Consider the following 23,733-nt stretch of genomic DNA (forward strand, 5'->3'; position numbering starts at 1 on the left):
GGCATGGAGCCTGCTTCTCCTTCCTCCTGTGTCTCTGTCTCTCTCTCTCTCTCTATGTCTATCATAAATAAGTAAATAAATAAATCTTTAAAAAAAAAAAGAAGTGAGGAAATAGTGTCTATTAAATGAAATATTTTTCTACCTGTTAGTATAAGTGACTGCTACTAACCTTATTAAGGCCACTTAGGTCAATAACCAAAGAGGTTATTTAGGCGACAAAATATACTAGAAAGAGTTACTGAAAAAAAAAAACAGAATGAACTGGCAGAATGGAGGAGGCATCCTTCACATGCTGGCTGTTAGATCTGGCTCCTTGGCTGAGAGGATAGTACAACAGTACTAATAATAATGAGAGTTGACATGTATGGAGCACCAGACATTGATTAAAGGTTTTATGACTGTCAACTCATCTAACTCTCATCGTATAGGTCCAAGCATAGCACTGATTTCTGCAAGTCTGGTGCCTGGGCATAACGCTTGCATTACACTGAGACCTTCAGAAAGCTGACATGAGTAAAACTTGAAGAGCAAAGAGGATCATTTATAAAGTGATGCTAAGCCCAGGTCTTCAATTGCCAGGGGCTGGGCTGGGAGGGAGAGGGGCAGGGGTCCAACTTAAGGTGGATGCCCTCCTGCAAAGGTCAGTGAGTCAGGAGACATAGGGTGGTAATGTGTCAGCTAATTCTTCAAATCATGTTGAAAAAAACATCAGCTATACTATTTTATGGTCATACCACATATGCCTGCTTGTGTGGTTTCTTATTCATGCAGTACCTGCTATCTGATCACAACTGGGAAACACTGAGAAATGTGAAGAGATGGAGTCTGGATTGCAGAACTGGAAAGGACCTCCAGAGATCATCTTGTTCCACCTCCTCATTTGAAATTTGAAGTATCTCAGAGCTGGTAACTGACTTGTCCAAGGTCACACAGAATATGGGAGGACCTGAGGGCCAGGACCCGGGCCAGGGCTACCTTGTGCCTAGTGCTCTTACGCCTACATGGCAGAGATTTTGTTCAGCAACATGGAGGGAGCTGGTGACCCTGAACAATGGGAGTCAAGGGCTTACAAGTAGCTGCAGAGGGTGGGGCTCCATCTAGAGCAGTGGGTTGAGTAGCCCTAGGAATTCTCCTTGCTGCCTGAGTGGATAAAAGCCCCTAATAGCAAGGAGCCATTGGATAAATATGTCATTATTCTAGAAAAGGGAAGTCTTAAGGTTTTTGGCCATGTATTAGGGAGTGCACGGACTTAAGAGCTACATTTTTAAAAAGTCCTTTGCATCATGCAGTGCTATTATAATTGCTAAAGGCTGGGCTGGCGATAATCTAAATCCCAAAATATTAGTGGTTAATTAGGAATCCAAGGGACCTCTTCCAGAAATAAAACTTAATCCTTTAATTACACTTTTTATTTCTTAATTTCCTCCCACAGTAACCTATGCAAATATGGACTTGGTTTCCGAAAAGAAAAGGCTCATGTGTTCTTTCAGTGTGCATACTCGAGAGTCATTGGAAAAATCAACAATGAAGGTGGGCATGAACTTTGTTTCCCTTTTTCTCAAATCACAGCTATAAATCTCAATCTTTTCTTTTTAAATTTATGAAAATTTAATAATTGTTATTTAATCATTTCAGCTTGTTAATTTACATTTCAAATGAATCTAAATTGCATGCCTGGATCTAAAACTTGGTACATGGCTTTCTTCAGTTTCAGGGAAAGGGGATATTTTAAGAAGGAAGGGTCCTGCAAAAGGAAGATCTCACCAAAAACCTGCTCTTACCATCACCAAGGGAGTGAAGGTTAGCATCTTGTAAATTTGCTAAAGCCAATTTTTTATTGAATTGGTTTTTAAAATAAATTACTGCGGGCTTCCAGGCACCCAGTTCCTTCCTTTCCAAGTCAAGAGGAAGATGCATTTCAAAAAGCCACTCAAAGAAATGGCAAAGATGCCAGAAAGATTTTCACAAGGGCACAGAATCCCACTGTGGCCTGACCATCTTCCCAGGGCACACAGATGTTCTCTTCATACTTTCAGCAGTGTAGGCCAGATTTTCTGGAATTCCTTCTATTGACCATCCTATCAATCATCCTATGTCCAGAGTTACGACATTTCCATAATGAGGCATGGAGCTGGAGAAAAGCAAGGGAGAGGAGGAGGGGACTAAGCTCACCAAGCATTCTTGGAGGACTTTCTGATTTACTCTCCTACCCGAGTAAGACAGGTCAACAATGCCCAAACCAGCTCTAGGCCAGAGAACATGTAGTACTAACGGGACATTCTCTTCCAGTATCAATTTTGCATAAAAAAAATAAGAAAGAGGGGAAAAACCCCATCATCTGAATTTAATGTAACCGTAGATGGCTAGGAGAAAAAAAAAAAGTCTAGCCAAAAATATGCTGTTTTTATCTTGCTACTGATTTCAATATGTAGCCGGGAAAAAAAAAATATTTGTGAAAAAGGATTAAGTCACTCTCAGACTGAATTTTTTTTGTCCATTGGATACACCACCATAATAGGCTGCTTAGCATTAACGAAAGGATTTTGAATGAGTTTTCTTTCAGTCTCAGTATTAAATCTTCTGACTTGTTCCCAACCACACAAGGTGATGGATCCTGACCCATGTTAACTGACAGGTCTGAGGGAAAGGCCAGGGACACAAGCAAACAACTGTACTCCAAGCTGGAAGTTATCAAATTCCAGAAAACAACAAAGACTGGACAAATCATATGGACCATACTGCCCTAAATCTTGAGGCTGACTATATCTAAGCTGAATATATCAAGCTGAGAAAGCCTGAAAATGTAAGACACAACCTACTGCTGCTGTGGACTTTGCATGCTATTATAAACCTAACAGCTTAGTAGCAATGGCATAACGAGACATATAAAATGGCACCTGAAAATCTATAATATTGTAAAATTTTCAAAATATTAGGAAATATAAATATTAATATTAGAGATTATGGCTTATATCCAAGAAAAAAGACTATATAATATGGTACAGCAAGTACCAGAGTATGAATCAAAAGAAGTAAATTTTAGCACGATCTAAATGACTTCAATCAGGCCACTTAACATAGCTGGTTCTTTATAATGTGAAAGGTACAACTCAGTAAGTTCTTTACCCTGTTCAGTATCAACATTCTGTGCTCACATAGATCCACAATATAACTTCAAGAATACATTGGGCTTGTAAGAATCAACTTTATTGTTCTTTGAAACTTAAAATATTCTTAAAAAGTCCTACTTCCTTAGAACCTATTTTTCACAGCTACTTCAACTGTGTATGGCATGTTCAAGAACATATCACTATAAATTCTATGATGATTAATAACTTAAAAACAACTCTAACCCATAAAGATAATTCTAGTAGAGTCAAATTGCAGATTATTCAGTTTCAGGGTAAGTAGGTATTAAACTTCTTAAATGTAATTTATGAATTGCACCTCAAATTTGAAGCTGTCTTTCCCACGTATGATACACTATAGGTACCTACAAAGAAGATTAATGACTCAATCCCAGACACATGGCTTAGAATGAACTATTCTTCGTTGCTGGGAGTAGACACAACAGCAACTGCTTTCAACAAAAGCGCACGCATTGAAATGAAACTTTACATCACATCAAGTAGAGCTGAAAATGATGGAAGAAGTTTGCTGTGCTGAGTTTGATGAGACAGGTACCTTGTTCCATGACTGTCAGACATTATTTATACATGCACTCCTCAAAGAAAAGAGAATTTGATGCTGCCTACTTACTTCCCTCTCATGGAAAAAGCATTTATTACGGCCTTGGATGCCAGGCCTCTTTTTGGCAAGTAGCAGTAGTGGTGAATATGAACACATTCTCTCTATACACATTTTCAGGAGCTCAATCTATAAACTAAATGCAAATAGATAAATTTACCTCCAGAAAATAAATTATTTTTCTGTTTGATTAACATTAAAAGGCTTCCATCTGATAGGCAGAAAACACTAAATTTGTAGTAGGAGCATAAATATATGAGTTAATCTCAAAAAAATCAAACATACATTTTAACTAGGAAAACATCAGAAGATATGTCTTTCTGAATGATATGTAATGATTAAATTTAAATTCATGTCTCTAGAACCATGCAAAAACATGTCTTGAACATTTTAACCCAAATATGGGTTCAAAAATATTTCATGTTTTAATATCTAATTTGATTCAGATGGATCTCTTATTTTGGGTCTATAAAAGTGGAAAAAGCTGCAGGGTTTTTCTGGTTCAATAGCACAAAGGCATATTATTCCTGGTAAGAATATTATATTTACACATTCACAGGAATGACAAAGACAGAAGGATTTTGGAACAATTTGCAATAAAGCTTGTCATTGATTTGAATTTTGCCTGCCCCTCCACCCCTTGACTGCAAAGCATGATATTTCTTACCTTCACATTTTTGTGATGCTTCATTAAATTTGTGTCCAGCAGGGCATTTGCACTCAAAAGACCCAACAGTATTAATGCAATTTCCTCCTTGACAGAGCCCAGGGATGGCCTGGCATTCATCCACATCTGTCAGATTTTAGAAGACAGAGAGAGGAGAGGGAGAGATTCATATAAAAGTCATTGCAGAAGAAAATGTGATAGTTTGTCTACATTTATATTACCATAATTATGTCAATGAGCTATTTGTCCATCACAATATTTGGAATATGATGAGAGAAATTATTTTTCAAAATTACTTTATGTAAAATAAATTATTTGAGTAACATAACTTGGTCAATAATGTTTATAAGAATATTGTTAATTTATTGAATTAACAATGTGAATATTGTTAATTTTCCCACCTTCCATCTTCCCTTATGTAAAGAGCAGTTTTTATATTAATTTTTGTGGGGTTTATTATGCATGCCGCAAATTATAGGGGTACAATGATTAAAAGGCTGACAGTAACAACTAGAGTCATACAAGAAATCCTGAGAATCAAAATGCCACACATTTCTATAATAAAACTGTCTCTAAGACTTATATTGAATCATTCAGTTAAAACAAAATTTACTTAAGATCTCTCGGAGGACATGAGAAGGTGTTTTTATGCAAATGAAACGAGAAATGTTCACCTTGCACTCTGTAGAATTATCTTGCACTGTGAAAATTAAACAACCCAGGACATTAGACTGAGAAGTGTGAGATACCCTAGATGAATGTGCAGTCTGAGCTGCAGACTCACTTTGCTGGCAGAGCAGCCACGAGTGGGAACCTTTTGAAAGGTAAGTCAGAGTGTGTCCTCCTGGCTTAAAACTCAAGCCCTTATCTTAGAAGATCCTATTTGCCCTCTCTACTCTCTGACCTCATCTTCTGGCCTCCTCTCTCACTCCTCTCCTTCTGGCTCCCTTGCCATTCCTTAAATATACCAAGGATGTACCTGCCTTGGGTTTTTGGAGCAGTGGCCCCTCTGTGTGGATTGTTCTCCCTCCATAAAGTTGCATAAAGATTCATGTTGCCCTGTTCATCAGGTGTCTACTCCACTGTAGCAGTGGATCCTCCTTCCCTGGCCAATCTAATAGCAATGGCCAGCTCCCCCATCCTTCACCACCCTTTGCTTATTTTTTTTCCATTGGACAAATCACCAGCTGACCTAGTGAACCCTTGTTTGCTTTGTTTTGTTTCATAAATCCACTGTCTTTAATACAAAGTTCAGAGAGCAGGTTTTTTTGTCTATTTTGTTCACTGCTGTATCCCTGACACCTAATATCCCTGACACATGGTCCTACATGTAGTCCCAAATACGAACCCCTTAGGAACAAAATGAATCACTCCAGGCTCATTATGTTCAGTTAGAAAGATTGTAAAAAAATACATGTACATTCTTTCCATCTCTTCATATATAACACACAAAAGTCTAGTTTAATAAAGGAACCCCCAGTGTGGCAGTCTAACTTTTCTTTCTCTCACTTTGGATATTCTTTTAGAAATCTGGAAACCTAGTGTACTCCTTTGTCTTATTCTTCATTGTATGAAGCAAGAGAGTGAGTACCAATTTTAAGATCTCTAATAACCAGTGTTCTTAAGAAAAGTTGGCATGATGGAAAGGATACTAAAGAACCAACAATTTATTTTGCTATAAAAGTGTCACTATGTTAAATGGAAGGTCCTGGCCCACAAATGAACCACTATATGTGAAATATAATTAGATTACATTTTATAGCTGATCTCAATTTTCTCTTAGACCAGAAGTTTCCATTCTCTTAATATACTGAATATGTTATTAAAATGTTATTTGAAATTGATGGCACATATAAGCAAAACTTGATAGTCTTGTTGGTCATAAATTTTGGCCAAGAGGAAATACATATGAGGGCACTTCTCTGTTGGCCACATCTTTCAAGACTGAAGACAGAATGAGCTCCTTTATGAACTCATTTGTCCACAGCCCCTCCCATCTAGCCCAAGGTCTGAAAAACACCAGCAAAGAGACACAGCCCCAAGCTGATAGCAGAATCGCTCGGAAAAACCCACAATAAAACATGGGGAATTTCATTCTCAAAGTGGCAGTATAACTGCCATCTTGATTTCAAGGGTTTCACAAAATTTCTGATAAAGAGTCAGGAAGGGACAGAAAGAAAATGCTGGACAAGTCTAGACTGTATGAAATGCATAGCAAAGACACCGAGCAATCGCTCTTCCCTCTCCCTCTCCATTCTCTGTCCCCCAGTTCTCTCAGAGCCTCAACTTCTGACAAGGACTCACAGACACCAAATCCGGCTTTCTGGTCTCTGTTGATGAGTTCACGGGTACTAGCTGCCTTCACAACACTAAGACCAAGCATTTCTTCAGAACTCACTGGGGCTTTCTAAGGCTGAGAAAAATAAAGGAGGTACCCAAGAGAGAGGGAACCAAACTTACTTATGATTTTATAAAATCACACGCTAGACCCCTCTGTAACTCTTTTGTTTCAAAGTGACTTCTTGCAGCTCCTGGCTTTCAGAAGGACAAGTTGAAGGGCAAATAAAGGGGCTGTATGTTATACATAGCAATCAGGAGCGAGGACCAACAGTGTTTATCACAAGTGGAATTTGTGGAAGTATAATTTAATGGAGACCAACAGAGCTTAAACTATGGGATTAAGCTCAAATTCTATTTTACGGCATATCAGCCTTAGAATTAATGTACAGAACAAAACCAAACTGGTATCTACTTGTCTCAAAAGTGCATACCCTGAATTTTCTGGAAATATTGCAACTTGCTAAAAAAGCCCTGAAGATGTCTAAAGGAAACAGATACAGCCTGGGAGTTTTCAATCCCATCAGTTTAGTGCTGAACTGCCTCCGTTCACTTCCTCCTGTTTCCTGCCAGACATCCAGACAATAAAAGAATTTGTACAGCTGGAAGAACAGGAGTAAAAGCCAAAAACAGAGTAAGGGCTTCTATGGGAGGTAGGAGAAGAAGCAAGCAGGCGACATCTGGGGATATTTAAAACTGTGAAACAAATCTTAATTTATTTCTGACTTATAAAAAAAAAAGCATAATGTAGCATGTAAAATGGAGAGAGGAACTATTTTCTTGAGGTCAACTAAGTACAACCCATGAGACAGAGGAACTCCAACAACACCAAATGAAGGGAAAAAATGAAGAAAATGAAGAAAAAGAAACTACATTGTTCAGAGATTTTGCTTAGTGTTGATAAACAGCATTGTTATAATGCACAGCACTGCTGCAAACAAAACCATATCACCCCAAAGAAACAGCTTTGGGGTCAGGGGGGGAACTGCTGGCAAGGAAAGGTCCAGGGAGACCAGCTGCTCTCTCCCGAGCCACACTCCTAATGCCTAAGTTGGATATCATGCCGTCAGCGAAATCGTGAAGTTATGTCTCTGACACCGCTTTTCCATTCTCTCCAACTTTGCTGGAGAACGGCTCTCCAGAGCAAATAAGATGAATCCATTAATAGCTGCATCAGCCAGAGGCTTACCTTGACAGGCTCCCGTACGGATATTTGGAATGAAGCCCCGGCGACAGGGGTGGGGCTGGGCGGGGCACATCTCACACGGGTGGCCCCAGGCTCTGCCCACCGTGGCACAGCAGAGTGTTTTTGTGCAGACAATCCCGCTGAGCTGTCCCTGGCACATCTGGTTGCTGACCACAGTAAAACATGGGCCTGTCCTGTAATCTGAAAATAAAGGAGAAGAATTCCATGAAGGTCCAGAGAAGCAGGAACCATTACACAGAGGAACAGCTGTGCCCCATCTTGTTTGATTCCCAATCGGGAAACAGTCTTCAGGGAGAGAACCACACATCAGTGACTCCGTGTGAAGCCTTTGGCAGACCATTCTACTGCCCACCTCCATTCCCCTCACCTATGACACAAGGGTAAAAACACTAGTTCCTAACCACTGTGAAAAAACCCTGTTGCAAAGATCAAATGAGCTAACGGAAAACACTTTACAATTGTAGTGTCCTACACAAATACAGCATTATGAGAGTCATAAGCATTCATTCACTCAAGAAAATGTACCAGTGCCTACTATCAATCAGCCCCTGTGCTTGATGGAGATGTTTTAGTGATTAAAATAGACCAAATCCCTGCCCTTACAGAGCTTACAGTCTATTATTACTCAGGCTGGAGAAAGCAAAAAATTTCAGTTTGCAATGAGGAAAGTCATAGCACCTTCTTCCTGGGAGTTCCTTGAACAAAAGAAATGGACTACTCATTTCTTTTGGATTGGTCCATCTTACTTCAAGCACAAAACACAAGCAAGCAAACAAGTAAGTATTATTAAGTATTTACCCATGCAAAGACATTAGGTATTTAATATAAACAGTAGGGACATCGGTATGAAATCATTGTAACCCTTGGGCAAAAGTCCATCTTCAAGCAAACAGGGATAAGCCAAGGCCATAGGAGAATTTCCAAGTATTCTCATTGAATATAAAATCTGCCTCCGTTTTTGTTCTGTTTTGTTTTGTTAGCAGGAGAAAGTCAATCTGGATTCAGCAGCCAAAAGACAAGAAAGATTAACATGTAGTGAGCATAGAGGACCAAAATCAGGCTGTCCTCAGTCTCCCTATGAGAGAAATTGAGACCAGAATATCCCTTTCTGTTCTACAGTGACCTTGACAGATAAGGGAGGCTGAGCTGTAGCAAGACCCATGGGCTTATCCACTACGCAACACTGCATGCTTCCCTATGTCATTTTCAGAAATGCATAGTTTCTTGTGAATCCAGGGATGGAGTAAACAAGTAATAAATAACTGAATAACTAAGTTCCTTTCACCACTGAATTCCACAGTTTTATGAAAATCACCATGTGTGCTAATGTAATAGCTGGGTTAGGTTTTCACTTTTCTTCTTTCTTTCTTTAGGTAGCTCATGAAACATACATATGCAGTTAACCAAGGACAACTCTTCATTACAGTACCAGCAAGAGTGAAGGATGGAGCGTGACCACATTTGGACAATAGCTGAATCTTACCTGCAGTCATGCCTCTGTTCTGTGTATTCTCTCCTGCTTTCTCTGTTGCAGTTATGACCCTAGCAGCTCCCTATCACTAAATGTTCTTCCTCATTCTCCCTTCTATCTTGCTGGAATGAGCCACCTGTGGTCAATGGCACTGCCCTAATGCCCATGTGGAAAGATGAGCCTAAAACAAAATATTACCTGGTCAAGTTGAACAAGAGGACTAGGCCCAAACTATGGTAACGCTTAAGAGATGGACAGGATGACCAAAATGTGGAGTCTCCATCTCCACATCTCTTTCTCCATGCAAGTGCTTACCAAAGTGTGCTATGTGTATCACTGATGGGATGCAAGATGGCTTTAGATTGTCAGGTTTTTAATTTATTTTATTTATTTGAGAGGAAAAAGAACACAGAGGGAGAGGGAGAAGCAGACTCCCCACCGAGCAGAGAGAGCCCAACATAGGGCTCTATCCCGGGACCCTGAGATCATGACCTGGAGCCAAAGACAGACACTGAACTGACTGAGCTACCTAGGTGCTCCTAGATAGTCAGGTTTGAATAGTCACTTATTAATTCTAATTTGTATTATTAAAAACTATAACCATAACTTACTCATGATTTCACAAATATGTTTGCTATGAGGATGAATAAAAGAAGCTTAACTCGATTTAAAGAAAAATATTAAATAAAAATATTAAGTAAATACTAATACAAGATATGCAAATAGGCCAAAAAGTTGTTTAGTTTTTAAACATCTAAACACCACCAGTGTTACCGTTCCAAAAGACTAATCTTATAACTTTGTTCCACTCAAGTCTCTACTGCTCTGGCCCCTCCCACCTTTCCAGCCTTATCTCCCGTTGCTTCCTCAGTTTACTGTCTTTTTATTTTGTTCATGCATTTTTTTTTTTTACCCAACTGATTATTCTTAGTTTTAAATAGTCAAATTCTAGGTACATTTGGATATTTAATATTTTTTCAGAGTATGCCAGATCTATTAAAAAATCTGCTATCTTCTTCCAGAGTATTGAATTCAAACAAGAATACAAAAATTAAATGCTATGGAATAAAATCTCTGCCCTCATTTCATTCTGTCAATAAAGGAAAATGATACCACCATGACAGTTTGCAGCAAAAGTGCTCTTAAACGCAGTAAACACATGGACAAAGTCAAAGGTGCCATCATTCATAATTTGGCTCAATTCTTCCAAATACCTATAGGCATTTAACAAATACTTTTCCAACATACAGCATTTCTTTTCTATTTTACATTTCATTATATAGTTTGTGATTCAAAAATAATTATTTTAGAGAACTAGGAAAACATAGCAATAAAAATAAGAAAAATCACATGTAATTGCACCCAAAGAAATCTTTGATGCATACTAGTTATATTATCTTAACCTAATTTTACAGGGGTTTTGCTCTTAACCACAAAATAGAAGCTATATTAAAGATACAACTTTGAATCTTAAAATTGCCAAAAGCATTTCCCCATGTAACTACCATTCCAAAATATGATTTTAAATGCCTCCTAATTTTCCATCAAGTTATAACATAATTTATTCAATAATTTTCTGTGTGTTACTTAAATTGCTTCCAATTCTTCATTATCACATACAACATTCATTGTACATTACTGATGAATTACTTTAGAATGAAAAACGTTTAGTCTCACGCAACAACCATCAAGATTTTTATGACTACATATACATATTTTACTTCTGAGACTAGAAAGATCACAGCAAAATAAAAAGGTTTTATTTAAAAAGTAAATAAAACCTATGTTAGGTGACAAGGAAAGAAATTCAGGTTTTTTCCTTCTCTTAATTTACTGAGGTAAGTACAAATGTTTGACTCAGATTCATGTTGGCATGTCATTTTCAATCTTTAAAAACCATAATGGAACATGAATTTGAATTTATAATCCTCTCTTCAACACTGCTTAGCTTTAGTTTTGCTGTTCATTTCATCAAAATGCTTATGGAAAGATTTTATATATGAGGATTGCAAAGATTCAGGGTAACACACTGTTTTGACAGTGACACCAGCAAAATCAAGGCACACTACAAAATACTCAGAAAATCTGATTCAGTTCTGTCTGACTCTGCCTCATGATTTCAGACATGAATTCCTCATTGGAAGACCCCCATAAAAAAAAATAATCCTTAAGACTTTTCCAGGGTTAACAACCTCTTACCCTCATTTTAATATGAAACACACAGAATAGAAATGGCACTTGTTAATTCTGGCAATTTTCTTTGGGCATCTCTAGAGCCCACAGGGACCCACCTTTATTAAACATATTTGATATTTGGCAAATAGTTGGAGTATACATAACAGAATCTATAGACTTAACACATTTCTACAGTAAATACCACTATGGATAAAAACCAGACCATTTGACAGTACAGATTAGTAAGCGTACATAAATGTATTTGTACGGCCACATTTTCAATAAAAATTGCTGAGTGCAGAGGATAGAGGCATAATCTGGATGAAACAGAATTGGATCTAAAAATCCCTTGGAAGGTAAATGCTCTATTAACGTGGTTTTCAAATGTCATTCTGATTTGGCAGCATGTGCTTTTTGTCCTGTGTTTCATTAGATTGCCAAAGCTATGCTGTTTTTTGTCCAATACCTCAACCACAGAAAAAAATGTGCCCACTCCCAATTCCTTACAAATAATCCAATTATTTACAATTATTCCCATAGCACTTACATGATACTAGGCTAAATTTACACACTCTTTTTATTTATTTATTTATTTTTTTCAGATAGTCCCAGCACTAGAAAGGGAATGTGCCTAATTCAATGCTGGGGTAATGTCTGACTCATTCCTTCAACATAAATAACTATTCCTGATGCTACGAAAATATAGTATTAAAAATACTTCTGTTTGCAAATTGCTCTACAATCACTTCCTTATAAGACCACCATGAACTAGGGCAACAGGCCAAGCCTTTCCCAAATTAAAATACAATTTTAATTATTTTTAACTGGCTTACCCTAATATGGCTAGTTCATGGGAAATTTTGCATCTACATGTTCCCATTCTGAGTGGTGAGGCTCCAGGACTATTCCACAGTCCCCATAGATTTAGCCTCAAGGCTTAGGATCTAACTAATGTGTATGTGTGGCTTCAGATCCTCAGCCCCTTCCCAGGTCCGCAGCTCAGAATGCTGTGACCCACTATGTTACTTCACTTTCATTTGCAATCAGACTTCACCCTAAAGAAAATGCATCATGCACAGAGAAAGGATATTCTGTGGTACAATGAATTCTTGTCACTCCTGCCCAGTCACTAAACCACAAACTACAGGAAGGCACAAGGATATAATTTGGGGCAGTAGACTCCAATTATTTTAAATCCTTCTTTTCATAAAAATTACAAACAAAAGAATGAGCTATCAATTTCTCCATGACAGGGTCACAGCATGCTTCTTCCTTTCAGGTAGGCTGGCCTGGGACACATTAGACTCCTAACGTGTGGAATTTCAATACAACCTCCTGAGGAAAGAGTTCAGAGAACTTTCAGTCCAGAGAAAATTAAAGCAAAGAAGTTCCATGATCATCATTAGTCTCATAACTGCTCCCATTTCTTCTTCCTCCAATTATTCTTAACCTTAGGACATAACAAAATCACCTGGGGAAGTTTTTCAAAATACTAATGCCTGGGCCTCACCCCTGTCCTCCCATAGCCTCTCTCCTCATTCCCCCACCCCCACCCCCTAGAATCCAATTCAGTTGATGTGGCTTGAGTCTTGGGTATCCATCTGTCTTTTACAAAAGCCCCCCATTGTGATTTTGCCCTCTAGGGCTCTAAGTTTTCCCTCTCTCTCTCTTAACTTTATTGAGAAGTTCTTATGTTCCATAATTGGAGGCATCTGCAAGATGCCTTACCTAAAGGTCAGGTAAGCAGTCAGCTTAGAATCCTTAGAAATGTGAGTCCATGGACTAGGATCGCTGCTACTCAATATAAACCAATTCCATAACATTCATTTCCATAATGTTGACTGATTATGAGGCATTTTACTATGTTCTTTATTAGTTATACTAACCACAAGCTCACTAAACCAAAACAGCAAATTAAAATTTAAGAAAGCTAACCACCCACTGCTCCACTGTTCTAATAGTCAAGTGAATTCACATTTCTAAGCTCTCCCTTCCCAGGGTTATAAAGCACATCTATATACATGACACCATTCTACTACCATGAATTCCCACTTCCAACTGCCCTGCCCAGTGCTAGACATGGTACCTGAGTAGAATGCCAGAGGGATTCTTCGCCCAGGTTCCAAACACACTGATCAAACTTAGCATCAGTGACACCAAAAGTTAACATTCAATTCCTCAAGAATTGCACGATCACAGGCCACCTTGAAATACTTTCATGACTCCTGATTTGATTAAATATAAAGTACTAAACATCATCTATGAAGTTTATGCCAAAAATAGTCAAACCTTAATCAAATTAAGCTTCTAGACCTAACCTGTAGCGGAGAGGACATATGGGGTAGAAGAACAAGACAAATGACACCACAAGGAAATACTCAGAAAATCCAGAATGTGTGATTTTTAAAAGCAACTGTCCTGAACTTTTCCAAAAATATAAGACATCTTCTCTTAAAAAAGAAAAAAAAAAGATGGAGGGATTATTTAGATTAAAAAGATATAATAACCAAAACTTAATTGGATTCTGTTTCAAAAAGAGACAACTGGGGAAATTTTATATGGGCTGTATATTACATAATATCATGGAATTATTGATCTCTTAGATATGGTCATGGTATTTTGGTTATCTATGAAGTGATGTGTCATGATGTATGCAACTTAATTTTCAAAAGATTCAGCAAAACAGACAACAAATATATATAAATATATACCTATTAATATATATACACAAATATATAATATATAACTACAATTACATATAATATACACAGACTAATATTTAATATATATCACATATAAAATATGTATTTAGATATACATATGCAAATAAGCACATAGAAAATATTATATATATAAAAGTAGAAAAATGTTAACAAATAATGTAGGTGGGAAGTATATGGGTACACTTTACATCATTATTTCAACTTTAATGTAAGTTTGAAACGTTTAATAATAAAAATTCTGAGGGGTTAATAATTCCTTCCTGGGCTACTTTTACTATGCAATATTGTTTCTTTTATTTTATCCAAGCTATGTTTTTTTTAAATGACATAATAAATTTCAAATATACTTTCCAATCCATACAGTTTTTACAAAATACTACATGCAAAATATGAGTATGAGTATGAATGTGATCTCCATAATGTTATTTAAAGAATATTAACTTTTGAAAAAATTTACTAAGTTACATTATGCAAAATGTTTATCTTTCAGTAACTGTATCTGAGATACAGCTTCACTGTAAACTAATTAAAACATTTTAGAAATAGAGCATAAGAATAAAACACAAAGCTATTTCTGTTAACATTTCACTGACTTTTAACTTCTTTAATTCATAAAAGTATTACCATTATAAATTTAATATGATAAAATATAAATATCATTCAAAACTGCAGAAACAAGGTGATACACCTTTTAATTCTAACATGCAGACTCAGTGATTCACCAAATCTAGGCCATAGTTCTACGGAATCCGATTATGTGCAGCAGCAATTCAACTTCCAAATACTGTTACCACATTTTATTCTGTGCCATGATGAAGACAGTAAGCAATCTTGTTCAGGGAAGAGAAAATCTCATGTCTGAATAATCAGTTACTTGACACTATTTGTTCCCTCATTGAACATCCTACAAGTCATTACTGATTTTCATTTTCCCTCAAAGTTATCTCCAAACTACCTTTACTAGAAAAAAAAAAAAAAAAAAAAGGCGGTGCCGGAGTGGAGAGAAGTCAAACTCTGGGTTGGGTGATATATTTACCATCAAGATAATAAAATTATAGGGATCCCTGGGTGGTGCAGCGGTTTGGCGCCTGCCTTTGGCCCAGGGTGCGATCCTGGAGACCCGGGATCGAATTCCCCATCAGGCTCCCGCTGCATGGAGCCTGCTTCTCCCTCTGCCTGTGTCTCTGCCTCTCTCTCTTTCTCTCTGTATGACTATCATAAATAAATAAAAAATAATAAAATTATAGGGCAGCCCAGGTGGCTTAGCGGTTTAGCGCCACCTTCAGCCCAGAGCGTGATCTTGGAGACTGGGGATCGAGTCCCAAGTCAGGCTCCCTGCATGGAGCCTACTTCTCCCTCTGCCTGTGTCTCTGCCTCAGTCTTTCTGTGTGTCTCTCATGAATAAATAAATAAAAGCTTTTAAAAAAAAGATAATAAAATTACAGAGTGTCTTCATTTTTCATAGTCTGCAAATAGCATGTTAAAGAACCAGCTGGCTCTGACTTATGCACTTTTAAAATGGCTTGCATGAATGCCATGTTAAACCAAACTGCAGCTTCACCACAGAGCATCAGCTATTAAACAGCAAGACAAAAACAATAGTATTATATAACAATTTGATTTATTTATTCTTTTATATTTTCTTCAAAGCCACCAAGTATGAAACATTCCCCACATTCCAAGAGCAAGATTAATAACAAAAGAGTAAAGGGCCCTGTGATCAATGATATTACATATAAAATTCTCCAGGGTCAACATATTCTTAGATCAACTCACATGTCTCAAAAGTGCCTTGTAATATTGCTTAATTTCCAAATACAAATTCTATAGAAATTCTATTTCTGAAGGATTCTAATGGAATGTTTATTGTTAAATTTGGAAAATTATCATTATAAATGAGATTTTCACATATAGAGAATAAAGGCCTATGTTTGTAAAGGGGCAATAAAAATGAACCTATTGGTGTTACTTCGATGTAGGTTCCACTAATATGAGATAGCCAGAATAGCCAAACTCATAGAAACATAGTAGAATGGTGGTTGGTTGCCAGGGGTAAGGGAAAGGAGGAATGGGGAGTTATTGGTTCATGGGTACAGTTTCAATTCAAGAAGGTAAGAAAGTTCTGGAGATGGATGGTGGTGATGGTTGCACACAATGTGAATGTACTCAATGCCACTGAACTACACCTCTAAAAATGACTAAAATGATAATTTTGTTATATATATTTTACCACAATTTTAAAAAATCCCACTGCATAAAATAAAATCAGACATTCTGACTTCAACGAGAAAGTTCAATGAGTAAACTTTACAGCTGTAAAATGTAATCAAGGATTTCTTCATTCAACAAATATTTATCAAGCTACTGTGAGCAGCAGGAGATAAAGTCCGTGACCACATGGAATTTACAGTCTGGCAGGGGAAGTAGTCAGCAAATAGGTGAATATGTTTAAAATCCCTTTAGATTTGAGGCCGTGATTTAGTCTACAAATGAAATTAGCATGCTGCCATGACAGAATAATTGGGGAAACCTACCATGGAAGACTTCTTGGAGAAGGTGCTATTTATACTGAGGCCTGAAAGATGAGAGCAAACCAGCTGCACATAGTGAGAGTAAGTGCTTCAGAGAACAGTGGCTCTAGCCTGAGAGGGCCTGGCTTCTCCAGTAATGAGAGATGGCTACAGTGACCAGAGCCCAGAGAGCAAAGAGAAAAGGACACGCCATGAGGCTGGAACATTGGGAGGAACTGGATTACACAGCACATTCCAGGCCATGGTAAAGAGCTTGGATTTGGCTCTAAGCTCAATAGGAAGCCGTGGAAAATACAACAGGTTATTTTTAAAGTGCTGTGTAGAGGGTTCAAGAGCGGAAATGGGAAGGCTTACAAGGAGGCTACTGGAGGATCAGAGGGAAGATGGCGGTGGCTAGGTGATGGCACAAGAGTAGAGAGCAACTGGGAAGGGGCAGGGGTCCCTGGGGGGTGAGAACCATTAGCGCTTAGAGGTGGTCTGCAGGTGAGGGGTGAGGGAAACTGAAAAGACAAGGATGACTTGTGGGTTTCTGGCTCCAGTAGCTGGATACATGGCTAGTCTCTTACCAAAATGGGGACTCTGACCAAAGATTAGTCTCTAACTAGCAATAAGCAATACAAAAGTTCTTCACACTTTCACAAGTACTAAGTATAGGACAGGTGATTTGAACTGATGAGGCTGGCCCTGCATAATACAGTATTATTTGTACATCTTGATGCTATAAAACCTATGTATAATGAAATTAATCTGGGTCTATGCATTTTAGCTTTTTCACTATATTTCTTGCCCTCCCCTTCCTCTTTCTGAACAAGCGTGTAGTCATATCACATTCACAAATTTATATATAAACTATATGGTTGAAATTCTTACTTCAAACGCGTTTAGCCAATTCTCACAGAAACCCGAGTGTTAAGTACACATGGCTCAGACCAATAATATGTGATGGAATCCTGGCATGTGGGTGGGATTTCCTCCAGAGGAACTTCACTGCTGCTTCTATGAAATGACAGGGCAAGGGAATCCAAGACCACGAGCATTCTCGCTGCCAGCCCAAAGCTCATTCTACCGGAAATTGATACATACCACACTCCGATGATATTATCAATTCTTAAAGATCTGATGAAAAACTTAAAGCGAGGACAAAAGTTCAGCTATTTAACCACAACTGAAAAATGCCTCATATAAATATGGACTTTCTGTACTATCAAGACAGACAAATGGCAGTGAGAGAGCTTAGATACATTGGTTAAGAAGTGTTATTTCTAGAATTGGCTTTTTACCAAATATTCATTTGCTTATGGGTACGTGATTATATAGGTTGATCATCCCCTCCACCTTTATCCCTCTCATTGTGTATGACTCTCTCTCTCAACCTCTCTCTCTCTCATACACACACACACATACACACACACACATCACTGAACTATGATACTCTATTATCAAGCAGTTCTCAAGGTGACCTTCCTGTTCTCAGAATTTTTCTTTGGAAGAAAACGACTGATGAATGAAAACTTCCTGAGACTGTTTCCAGCTCGAGTCTGGCACTGAACTCAACTGAAGAAAGAGAAGTTGGAAGAAAGTATAAGCATTACTTAGAACACGTGAGTGAACTGTACAGAAGACAGGCATGCAAGCTGAGGGAATGGGAGAGGCCACAGTTCCAAAACCCAATCAGATCATTTTTAATTAATCAACAAAAGAAGATTCCTAACAAAAATCTGTGCATGCTCAGATATCAAAACATGGCAGAAGACTGATTTTCTGAGAAACCAAAGACTAAAAGCATTAGAACCTTAGAAGTGCATTTTTGCTGTTATTTCATGGTCATCCATTTGTAAGACCTACCACATGTGCTGAGAACATGTTACTAACTGGACAATCATGGCAGCTTCTGGCCTCTTGGCAGCTTCGCTGGTAACATACAGGTTTTGATGTTCTGGGGCATGTATGTTTTGTAGGTGACAGCGGTTTTGCAGCATTGAATAGCTAGCAATTGCACAGTATGCATCATGCTGTTTGGAAGTGAAAATTATATTCCAGACTTCCCAGGTAAGAGCTAAGTATGAATACTATGCTATAGGCATAGTAGCCAAATAGGTTAATCTAGTTGTAGCTAAGTTTCACCTCATGCAGCCAGTGGAAAGACGGCTCAGAAATTTCCATTCTCTAGAACTGGAAAGAAAATCTCAAGTTGCTCCTGAGACTATAAGGTCTACAACTATTAAATCGGGTACTGTCTGAACACTAAATGGGCACTGTGTCACTCTGTTCTTTCTTACCACTTACTAAAGATTTACATCAGCTTGGCCAGACATTGGGTTTCATCTGAGGCAGCTAGTTAGATATGTGTGGAAAGTGCATATGGTCAGAAAATAATAAGAGACAGCATTAAAAGTGGTTTAACATGCCCCAAGAGGCAAGCTGAACACCACAATTTTCTCCAACTGTGGAAGAAAAAACAACTTGAGCCAGATTTTGGCTTTCTGGATGTATGAACAGGTCTATATTGTATTCCCTTGGATATTTACGAAGCATGTTAACAATAATTAAAATTGAATTTCCAAACCTTTAAGGGTAAAAGTTAGGAATATAATATCAATGACCTTGGAGAGTGTTATAATTCAATCTACATCAGATTCACCATCCTGGGATTTAACTACTGATATTCAAAACTCACAACTCCTGCATGGAACAAGTATTCTTAGCTCTTATGCTCATGCAAACATCCTCTACTCAAATGTATGTTCCATTTTCTGCAATAGTTTTATGGCTAAAAGGTAGCACCTCTTTATCAGCATTCAAATTTCTCTAGTCCATAATTCTTACCTTGACAATCACAGTTAACTGGGACCCAGGAGGTCCCAGAGTGCCCAGAAACTGCACACAGATCATGTGTACCAGTCTGACAGAGCTGGACAGTGAAGTGACCCTACTCACTAAGTGCCTGATCCAAGTGGAGGCAATCATGTGTTCTCTTCAAGAAACTTGGAAGTGGGATTGGGAAGTATTGGTCTTCATCTTTGCAGGTGGCAGGAACCTCAGGTGATGTCACCTCTGGAATTCTAGGCCAGTATGTATTTAAAGAAGCACAGAGCAAGTTATTTGCATGGAGGAAGGACAATGTCTGTGGAGAGGACCAAGGACAGAGACCATATGGCCTCAGGGAGAGGCCAAGAGAGCTGTGGATTCCTGCTTTCAGCCCTCGATAAAGCCCTGGTGCACTGCTGCCCTCGAATTCCTGGGACACCTCAGGAATAAATCTCCCTTCTGCTTCAACTAGAGTTACTTGCAAACAACCGGATCTGGTTGGTGTGTATTTATACCTTTTTGGACGAAGAGAGTCCACAGTTTTCATCAGATTCTTAAGAGTATTTGTGGCTCGAAAAAGGCATAAACTTCTGCACCACTTAATAAGACTGTGGCACTACTTAGGTAACTTGTCAAGATTAACCAGAAAGAGTTTTATAAAATATGTAACTTTCCATTCTCAAAGAAAAGTGAAAACATAAAACCCTCCCCAGTGAGTAACACTGCCCAAACACCACTTTAGCAGCTACCCTCTTATCTCAATTGTAACTCAAGAGGGGCCACATGAGAACAAATAAATTTGCAGAAAAGTTATCACAGTCATATATAAGTCAGTAGCTAATTCCTGGTAATACACAAGGTTCTAGTTGATTTGCCCCAAATGGCAGCAGGCATTTATTGATGCTTTTACCTTGTCTATTTAAGCAGAATACGCCATAGGGATAGAATTGAAAAGCAGTAGGCCTAAAAAGTCAAGAGACTTGCTTTTCAGTCTCAGCTTAGCAACTAATTTGCTGAGCATCTCGAATCAGACACTCCTCCCGTCTGATGGACTTTAAGTGGACAAGCCATGAACCATTCAGATGCCCTGGTGGCCTCTCAGCTGGTCTGAGCCAGGACATAACAGTCCTGGGAGAGAAGGTCATTTTCATCACCCAAGAAAGGCAGTGTAAGTAGAAACATATGTAGATAGAAGCTCATTTTTCTACCAGACTTGTCCTCTCACCCTTCTTATTTTGGTATCTAGGCATCATCATAGCCCAGATCACCTAGTCCACAAACTTGGGAGGGGGTGTTACAAAAGTCCTCACGTCCCATACTAGCCATCCCTACAAACCCTGTAAAATTTAACACCCTGACAGTTTCTTAATCTGCCCCTCCTCTAACACCAACCATCTCTGCTTTTCTCTGGTTCCTATTCAACTTCATCTCTTGCCATTCCCGTTGGTGCAGTCCCTATTTTGTGACCCCGAGGGGATTGTATCTCCTCAACTCATGTCCCTTCTCCTTGGAATGCCCTTCCTCCCCCTATTTTTTCAACAAATTCCTCCTCTGAAAGTCTTACCCTGACCATTCTCTTCTTTCTTCCTCTGTGGCACTAATGAGACTCCACCATAATCACGATTTATATGATTGTTTTTCATCAGACTGTAAGCCTTAAGGATAAATATTTTATCCCATTAAACTTTCTATTCCCAGGGCCTAGACTAGTTTGTGGGACCATAATAAGTTCTCAAGTATTTATGAATGAATGAACATGAAAAATTACATATCTCCCAAGTTAGTCTAAACCCATAATCTTGTGCATTACACATTCCCTTTGGCCAAGCCATAATTAACTACTTGTGATTCCCTGAATCTATCCCATCTGACTTTAATCCTCAAACTATGATGATCAGTGTGGCAGTGAGTAGTTACCCTTGAGTCAGTTTCTTCTGCTTCCCGGGGTTGCCTTCCAAGGTAGGTAGTATGAGTAGTGCAGGAAAGCATGTATATAAAATACTTACCAGAGTTCCTAGTTCTTCCATTCCCTTTCCCCTACAAATACCATGATTACAGATTACTGAGTTACTCTGACAATCTTAAAAACAGACAATGGCCCTGACCAACAGACCACAGGACGTGTACCTTTTAATCCATTCAGCAGGGCTGATAGATTTGTTCTGGATCTGCTCTACTCTCTTGCTTGAACTTCTCTTGTGAATGATAGTTGGGATTTGCAAAATAGAGCAAAAGTAAAAGCTGACATGAGATACCACCTCACACCAGTGAGAATGGGGAAAATTAACAAGGCAGGAAACAACAAATGTTGGAGAGGATGCGGAGAAAAGGGAACCCTCTTACACTGTTGGTGGGAATGTGAACTGGTGCGGCCACTCTGGAAAACTGTGTGGAGGTTCCTCAAAGAGTTAAAAATAGACCTGCCCTACGACCCAGCAATTGCACTGTTGGGGATTTACCCCAAAGATTCAGATGCAATGAAACGTCGGGACACCTGCACCCCGATGTTTCTATCAGCAATGGCCACAATAGCCATACTGTGGAAGGAGCCTCGGTGTCCATCGAAAGATGAATGGATAAAGAAGATGTGGTTTATGTATACAATGGAATATTACTCAGCAATTAGAAACGACAAATACCCACCATTTGCTTCAACGTGGATGGAACTGGAGGGTATTATGCTGAGTGAAATAAGTCAATCGGAGAAGGACAAACAGTGTATGTTCTCATTCATTTGGGGAATATGAATAATAGTGAAAGGGAATATAAAGGAAGGGAAAAGAAATGTTGGGAAATATCAGGAAGGGAGACAGAACATAAAGACTCCTAACTCGGGGAAACGAACTAGGGGTGGTGGAAGGGGAGGAGGGCAGGTGTTGGAGGGGAATGGGTGACGGGCACTGAGGTGGACACTTGACGGGATGAGCACTGGGTGTTTTTCTGTATGTTGGTAAATTGAACACCAATAAAAGTTAATTGAATTGTACAACTAAAAAAATAATAATAAAAAATAAATAAAATAAAATAAAATAAAAAATCTCCAAACACAGAAGAGCCCAAGAAAAAAAAAAAAAAAAAAAAAAAGCTGACATGAAGATCAAGTCAAGGAAGCTGAAAGGCACAGGTGGACAGATGACTTGCCCACTCTCCATCCCTTTCTCCTTACCCACCCTCCAGCTACTGGTAGACAGGTGCCCAGGTCTGTCAAAAAGGTGCAGGTGGACGTGTACAAGATGGAGAGTCATGGAAAGCTTTTCATTTTCTGATAAAATGAGACACAGTAATCTGGATCACCCTCCTTGTCCTTTATCCTTTTGCCCTTCTAGAAAGATGTGAGGCCTGGAAGTCCTCAGCCAACCTACAATCATGGGGACAAAAGCCCAAGAGCTAAGGATGGCTAAAGCATTAAGGAAGAAGGGCCAGTGGTCCTTGATGGCATTTTTGATACCTACAAATTAATTTGTAACATGAGAAAAATTAATCCCTACTTGTTTAAGTCTCTGTGGTAGTTTTCTATTACTTCATCCAAACTCACTCCCAACTGAGACACTAAGTACATGGATTTTGTTATCATTTGGCACATGTATCAGTGAATGATCTAAGGGTAAGATATTACATTTCTGAAATTTTTACATAGCATGTATTTTTAAAATTGAGAGCAAAAAGATTAAGCAAAACAGATCAAGTACATTCAAATAAATTTCACCTAAATTCAGAGGAGAATTCCAGATATTATTCTTTCATGAACTCATATTCTAAACATCAACTTAATTTTCCTTCCTGGCAACTGGTTAAGGTGTCTAACATTGGGACATGATTAGCCTCTGCCAACTTGCCTTAACACTCTGCTTTTAATGCATACGCATTGTTAAATTAACTAAGATAGAAAGAATCATATGCATCAACACTACTGCCACTTCTCATTTGTGAAACACATTCCATTTTTTAAAAATAAGGTCACCAATTTGTTTCTCTATTTTCTTAACAGTTATTTTTTTAATGTGATCTGTCCCATATACTGCCCTTCACTGAAAATAAAGACCATTACCCTCTCCCTCAGGTTTCTA

The 23,733-nt window shown here is 38.4% G+C and overlaps 1 protein-coding gene across 2 annotated transcripts in view; it reads right to left on the bottom strand.

The window, feature by feature from the left end:
- The window catches only part of FBN1 (fibrillin 1), a 225,988-nt gene that overhangs the window by 114,710 nt on the left and 87,545 nt on the right, over positions 1-23,733 (bottom strand). For both annotated transcript variants that reach the window (XR_011997378.1, XM_072738473.1), the window contains 2 exons: positions 7,941-8,138; positions 4,415-4,540 (listed from right to left, as the gene is read on the bottom strand). Coding sequence is in view for 1 of the 2 variants with exons in the window: in XM_072738473.1 (XP_072594574.1) it covers positions 4,415-4,540; positions 7,941-8,138 (324 nt within the window). In the remaining variant the exon portion in view is untranslated. The remainder of the gene's footprint in view (positions 1-4,414; positions 4,541-7,940; positions 8,139-23,733) is intronic.

This window comes from Vulpes vulpes, chromosome 15 (assembly GCF_048418805.1).
Source record: "Vulpes vulpes isolate BD-2025 chromosome 15, VulVul3, whole genome shotgun sequence".
Classification (NCBI taxonomy): domain Eukaryota; kingdom Metazoa; phylum Chordata; class Mammalia; order Carnivora; family Canidae; genus Vulpes; species Vulpes vulpes.